Below are 7,634 nucleotides of genomic sequence, written 5' to 3'. Positions count from 1 at the left end.
GACGGCCAATTTATTCTGGGGTCCACAACTTTCCCGTGTCGAATTCTTCTTATTTCGTCGATTTCGGTCCCTGCGCCTTTTCTTCTTCGGTTCTCTGACCGGCATTACTTCGGCGTCTTGTACGGGTACCTCTAGTAGTTCTGCCGCCTCAGGTTTCCTGTGCACTGAAGTCGGCTCTTCTTCTTCTGGACGTGCCACCGTTTCTTGGTAGGCCATCGTAACTCCGACCGGTATAACTATGGGGACCTCTTCTTGTTGCGCCGCCGCAGGTTTCGTGTCCACTGGGCAGGTCACCGTCTCCTTCAGTTCTCTTCGGTCGGTCTGTCTGACATCCTCCAATCTGGCCAGTAATTCGTTGAGGCCGATCTCCGCCTTTTCTTGATAGGTTTTCATGCTGGCGTCAAATTTTGCCTCCGTTTTTTCTTGGCTAGCTCTGATTTCCTTGAGAAGCATTTCCATCATTTGCTGCATCTCCATTTTGTAGCAGTAAAATTCTCTGAGGCGTATTCAAGCTCGTAAAAATTCTGACACCAAATTGTCACGTGTCTTAAGATCGAATCTCGTCGGTCACGTGTGTAAGTTCTAATCCCACTTCTGACACCAGTGTAACATCATGTTACACATGTGTGACATGTCACAATATTTTCGGCACAAGCCTGGCATCCAGAGGAATGGCAATATTCATTCATGCAATGCCATTTTAAAGAGGGTTGATGATTTTAATGTTCGTGGCAGTGCAGTGAGTAAGTCTGTTGGCCCTGCACATCCCAGTGGTACATCACAGAAAGCTGTGGACAATGACAACGGGGTTTTGACTTCGGCACCACACTGTCCTCTTAGTGGCATTTTGATCACTGATGAGTGGCTTTGGAATTGCAGCTCGTCCAGAAATACCCTGCTTGTGGCGTTCCCTTTGTACTGTTTTGGTGATGACAGGGTTTGTGAGCGTGACATTCTGTTTAGCAGTCACTTTTGCAGCTGCAGTCTTCTTATTTTTCGTTACAATCCTACGCAATGTTCGTCTGTCTCGATCACTCAACACACATTTCCGTCCAAGCTGGTGTTTATTGGATGTGGTTTTTTCACTCCTCCTGTATGCAGTCATAATCTTGGATACTGTGCCTCGCGAAACACCAAAAACCTCGGCTACCTTGGTTACGGAAGCATCTACCATATGGGCCCCAACAATTTGCTCGCGTTCAAATTCTGGTAGCTCTGACGTGATGCACAAAAAATTGCACAGAACACTGTCTCAAAAAGAAATGAAGCTTGCAACGTATTGTGGAGATTGTACAAGTAGTGGTGTTGGGCAAATACGACAGCGTGACCTACAAACGTCGCTAAAATAAACACTTCAATTCAGGCATGCATTTCACGAGGTGTTTCCATATTTTTGTCCATCCCCTGTAGATGAGAAGCCATGAGTCATACTGAAGTAGAAAAAGACTACAGACTAAAGACCAGTATGAGAACCAGAAGAAATACAGTATGAGATTTGTTAGCAAGAAGGGTTTCAATGTGTGAACTGTTATAATCAACTGTAACTGTAATGGAGACATATAATTAATCCAATCATCAAATCTGGAACCCACAATTGTTCATCACGCTACCCCTTATGCATGATAATATGTAATTTTTACATTTAACAGGAAATCAATATACTTTTATTGGCTGTGCATTAAATATAGGTATTGGCATACTGCATGGTCCAGCTAGCCAAGCAATGTATTTTTTCAATGTTAATACCAACACCTCCCCTTAGAATATGGCTGCCACACCTGTATATGTAGGAGATTTAAAATTCCATATTCGTTGACAATGAACAGTTGCTATTACTTAAAACACTGTCACCACCCTTAAGACTACTAAATTTAAAACCACTAAAGAGTTAATGAAAACAATTTCCACACAAATTCCTGATACTGGTCATTTTAATTTTCACTCTGCAACTTGTTTATGCAAAATACTCACATGCTGATATTGTGTTTGAGGTGGTAGATGCCCCTGATGTGGATATGGTAGAGCAAACTGGGCAGGTATAGGGGCTGGAGCCAACAATGGCTGTCCTGTAGCTGCAGCCACTTGCATTTGGGATGCAATGTCTGGACGATGAGGCATTGGCAATGGCACTATAACAAATATGTCTCTCAGATCTCTGCTACAATTCCCATCCAAGTCTTCTTAAACCCATGAATTTCACCATACAGATGCTCATTACGGCTGTATCTCACCTTTACGGAATCGACTATTTTGATTTTGTGGAGTGAATGCAGTGGGTTGATTAGTTGCTGCAACAACATACGTTGGCATAACCATTGCTGTAGCGGCCATGCCAGCTGCGGCTCCTGGTGGTGCAGCACAGTACTGAGGTGTCTGTGGAGTGTGTGGCCGTGATGGAGTGGGTGTACTTGGGGAACGCTACAAGAGTTATAGTATATATAAGTGATAATAAAACAAGTGAAGATGGAATTATAATTAACAGAACTGAACTGGGAAATACGCTTTCTGTTTGTCAGTAACATTCCCACTGACATGCCTAATGCTGCTACAGGATCTCCATCATTTGCTATTTTTTCTTTCCTGTAAAACTGAAAAACCTAAGAGAACTCTTGAGATCAAGATAAGAGGCAGAATGTATTTAAAATTAAGTCTTTTACATGCATCTACCTCTCTCAATATATATGAGCCACATAAAAAAGGCCCGTGATCTCACACGTTTCAGTGTATGAAAAATGTTTGTTTTGCTGGTGCAATGCTTCATTTTGTACATATTTGTGCCTAAGGAACATGCATTATCATGTGCTCTGTTTCACTTCATACAATTCTGTTTACCTTTACGAGTCTGCTGTTGTTTACACAGGCAGAAAATCAAGCATTAGCAAACGTAACTCATCCATACCAGTTTATCCTCTTACCAAGTCTGTATGTATACAATTTACCACCAGTTGGGAAAAAGTGACTAAAGGTTCATGTGCCCTGGTCCCAAACAACTCAAACTCCATGCAAACAAATCAGATTCTTCAGAACTTTGAACAAGAACAATTACCTGATCTTCTCTCAGCATTCTGTAAGTCGTATACCGATTAGGTTTAATGTATGGACATGTCAACAGGATAACAAGATTGTGAACATATACAGTGTACATTTAACAGGCGACTTCCATACAGGGAATTACAAGACGTACCAAGACCTATGCCCCTCAAATAACTTAGAAGAAAATGCATCTAATGTGAGGATGTCATATTCTGCAATTCTGAAGGTGCCTTATTTTTAACCAACCGAACTAAGGCGATTTTTAATATATTTGATACATTTATATTAAATTAATCTGGTTTCTAACATTTTTAAGTTCAAACAAATCACACACTGAACAAACGTGGATTTACTAATCAAAAGACTGTATAAACTCAGTTCAACACTCTTGAATTTGGAGACAAGCTTTAAGTTTTTCAACAGATAAGCCAATGGGGACAAATTTCTTATGCATTAAAATAAGTATTATAGACAATTTCTTTATTAAAACCATCACAACACAACAATATTAAGGTCAGTGCCTAGTTTGGCTCTGCTACATGTTTTGGCTATTAATAGCCATCATCAGCCAAATACATGGCTAACATATATACATCAGTGAACTGCAGTACTAATAAAATTGGATACAATAATATTAATTATATTAAAATACTTGGCATAAAAATACAATAAATTAGATTATATAAAACAAGAATAAAATTCTTCGAGTGATGTTTTACATCACTGAGTCAGTCGTTGGTTTTTGTGATTTTGTTGTCTTCCCACGGACAAATTGGAGTATTCTATATTTTGTATATACATAATAAATTGTTTTGGAGGCTCATGATGTAGATGTAGAAATATTAATGTTAATTATTTAGTCAGTGCCTAATCTTACAAAGTATTGTCTGCTCTGTAGGGAACGTAAACGACGACTCGGTTGTAACCTAATTTATTGTATTTTTACAAGTATTTTAATATAATTAATATTACTGTATCCAAATTTATTAGTACTGCAGTTCAGTGCAAGAAGTGCGACATCGGACTCTGCATTTCTGGATGTTTCCGAGAATTCCACACGAAGGCAACATTCCGGTAGATGACGCAGGTGGGAAGACAGACAACCCATGCAGATGGTGGCCAAAAATTATGTAAGTAGGAAAAGAATTTCTATCTTAAAAATTGATTTTAAAATAACGTGCGCATGCGCGGACTGTGCGACCCCATATGGGGTCATTCATACCGCTGACTTTATTTTTGCGACCCCATATGGGGTCTTTAGTAGTTTAAAGGTTAAAGAGTGAAGCAATTTTGTAAAAGAATGCACAAACCGTTTAGGACAGATTGGTGATCAGATGCTGAGCAAGTCTGTATACATAACTGAGCACTCCTATTGTACAAATTGGAGAAAATATAAAGAGAAGAAAGTAATTCTTACCGGGGTAAACGGTTTAGCATTTGGGTTGTATACAAATTCCTTAGCATTAGGATTCAGGGTGGACTTTTTGAGCGCAGATGCCACCTTATCAACTGGACCACCTCCAAGTTCACCACCTTGCTGATCTTTATTCCCTCCACCTTCTTCAGGAGACTGCACTTGTCCCTGCTTCTTGCAATCATTAGTACTTGCATCACCAGTTTCTCCAGTACTTAGTTTGAAATCTTGTCCAAACTTCTTCAGTTCAGCCTGTTGCTCATCTCGCCCTAAATAGAAAAGTAGGAGAAAAATAAGTGTTTTCTATTGTAAACAAAAAGAAAAACCGTACTTATGCAATACCTTAAAGCTTACATCTAATGTCAGTATCTTCAGCATGACATATGAATGCATATTAATTTAATTATGGTAAAAACTATCTTACAACTACTCCTACAACTAAGATCTTAAGGCCTGCTGACAGAAAAATTCTTCTGCATATTCTACAACCTTCATACAGCATACTAAATGAAAATGCGCTATCTGTGTCAGTGCAGAGGTATTTTACTTGCATAACTACACTGTGTTCAGAGGGCAGGCTGACTGGACATTGATTTTACCACAGGAAACTTCCTGCGACAGCGCTGTGCAACTTGGCGGGAAAAATGCCACCGCACAGCTGGAACTGCTAGTACACATTATTTACTTCTTTCGTTAATCATTAATCAAATGTAGTAATTAATGTTGTACCCACCATCATAGAAGATGTTCAATATGTCTGAATTCTTTTAAACAGATTTCAGGAAACTTATTGCAATTCACGTTGTTAATGTTGAAAATTGCTTCATGAATATCCTGTTTCAGAGCCTCCAGGTCATGTGGGTTGTTGGTATACACAACACTTTTTTTGTGTTTTTCTCACAAAAATCACAGGGGTTTTAGATCTGGTGATCTAGGGGGGGGGGCACAAACCCTTGCTAATAATTCTATCCTCCCCAGTTAGTTCCCCAAACACATCACGTTATGCTCGGATTGTTTCGTTAGCTGTGTGTGGAGTCGCGGCATCTTGCATAAAATAACTGAATCTTTCTTCTGCAGGTGCCAAATTAATGAAAAATGGATGAGTTTTGCATTAATGTATTGTTGAGCATCATGAGTTCCTTCACAAAAATCTGTCCAATGATATGGTTTGCGCTAATTGCACACCACACACCTATCTTTTGGTCGTAAAGTGGAAGCTGAATTAGGGCATGAGGATTTTCACAACTCCAGTACCTGTTGTTTTGTGAGTTAACATATCCCGAAGCAGCCTCCGTAGTCTAGGGGTAACGTTCCCACCTCATGACTCAAGGTATGCGGGTTCAAACCCGGCGGAGGTCGTGGAATTTTTAAGGGCAGAAAAATTCAGGAAACAAGTCCTCCGGGAGGCATTTTAAGCCGTGGGTCCCGTGTCATAGCTTTACGGCATGTAAAAGAACCTCAATGTCTCAAGGAGGCCTCTGAGCCAAATTTATAAGGACATTTCCCACCCAACAATAGTCTCTAACGCCTCTGGTAGATTGGGGAAGCATCTAGATACCGCTGAGCCAGTAGAGGCCGAACTCTCTGGCTGAGTCGGGACTGATGGCATGCACCAGTATAGGGCATAGAGACTGGTAGAATATCACAGGGGGACGTACAACAGACCACTGGTCGCGGCGCATGGGGAAACCCACCCCCTCCAAATAATAATAATAATAGTAATAATAATAATAATAACAACAACAACAACAACAACAACAACATATCCTGAGAGATCAAAATTAGCCTCATCTGGGAAAAATGTCAGCTTAGGTTCAATAAGTCTGTCATGTACTTGAGTGATAAATCAATTACAAAAGCTCATTCTTTTTTATAATACATGTATCATTTCAGGAACAACAGTAACTTTATATGGACGAAAATGCAACAGTTTAGTTACTTTCCATGCACTGCCTACAGAAACACCACTTGGTTGTGCTACTCACCGTAAAGATTTTTGAGGAGAATTTTCTAACTGATGAACAATGCATGAAGTTTTTCATCAGTTAAAACAAGATTTCTTTTTAACAGCTTTCTGTCAATTAAAATACTGCAGGTTTGAATTTTCTTCACTAATTTGGAAATTGTATCTACAGATGGACATGTTATTTCAGGAAATTTATGACAAAATTTTCTTTCGCATGATTTGAGTTTTTTTACATAAGAATTATGAATGAAAACTGTTCTAAATTTTATTTCACATGAGCCATAGAGACACCGAACAGACCACAATATAATGAAGCTTTTGTAACACTGACTCACTGATCAGGTGATTACCTAACGAATGACCTTCAGTTTGCTGGCTGCTCCCACATGCCGAGACAACGTACCGACATGCTCCACAGACGTCTGATAAGCCAGCACGATGAACACTTGGTACAAAATATGCATTATGGTAGGGGGAGGGGGGGCACTGAATTTGGAACTGTCTCACTCAACTTAAAAAGAATTTCATTACCCATTACTGACACTCTTCTGCCCTCAAGAATGTCTTGCAGCACATCAATTCTTAAGTTCTCAAATAAATAATTCATTGTGCACTTACAGCACACAACATTCCCACTTCCACACGCTGTAATGGCACTTGCTGAATGGTATGAGTATTTTCTCTATTCCATATTCATACATTTTGCACACTGACATGACCATTTACATAAGGCCTTAATGGTTATGAACAGAAGCATCCAGAACTGCATGAATGTTTTGCAGCAACCAAAAGCAAAAGTGAATTTCTGCTGCATAATCCGATGGCTTAAGCTTTTGCACATATGTAATTTTATACAGTCAAAAGTTAATTAGTCTCCAGATCCTAATGAAACACTATTTTCTTCTGTCTAGTGTCTTAAAAATTTGGAAGAATTGATCTCAGTAAAAACTTTCGTTCAGTCACTATATTCCTCCAGGATTGCTTCTTTTCATCATAAAATGAATCCATGATCCACCACTTTTTACAACCTTTCATACACATGACTTTACAGGAACTAGAGCTTGGAGGTACGGCCCATGTCTGCAGGCAGAACAATGAAACCAGAAAGAGCCAGACATGCAGAGAATACTTTTCTCTTCTAATCAGACTTTCCCTGGGCTTAATGGAACATCTCTGGATCCTGACGACTGCTTACTCTCGAATTTCCAACTGAAGTTACAT

General features: G+C 39.5%; 1 protein-coding gene across 1 annotated transcript in view; it reads right to left on the bottom strand.

Annotated features, from left to right (window-relative positions):
- Nucleotides 1-4,716, bottom strand: part of LOC111867572 (ataxin-2 homolog) — a gene marked incomplete at its 5' end in the record, with an annotated part of 16,868 nt that extends 12,152 nt beyond the window's left edge. Inside the window, 3 exon segments of the mRNA XM_033752721.1 lie at nucleotides 1,972-2,129; nucleotides 2,232-2,418; nucleotides 4,451-4,716. Of these exon segments, the coding sequence (XP_033608612.1) occupies nucleotides 1,972-2,129; nucleotides 2,232-2,418; nucleotides 4,451-4,716 (611 nt within the window).
- Between the last annotated feature and the right edge of the window lie 2,918 nt (nucleotides 4,717-7,634).

This window comes from Cryptotermes secundus, unplaced genomic scaffold (genome assembly GCF_002891405.2).
Source record: "Cryptotermes secundus unplaced genomic scaffold, Csec_1.0 scaffold480, whole genome shotgun sequence".
NCBI classification, from domain to species: domain Eukaryota; kingdom Metazoa; phylum Arthropoda; class Insecta; order Blattodea; family Kalotermitidae; genus Cryptotermes; species Cryptotermes secundus.
The sequence above is the reverse complement of the archived record's forward strand: the minus strand, read 5'-3'. Positions and strand labels throughout refer to the sequence as shown.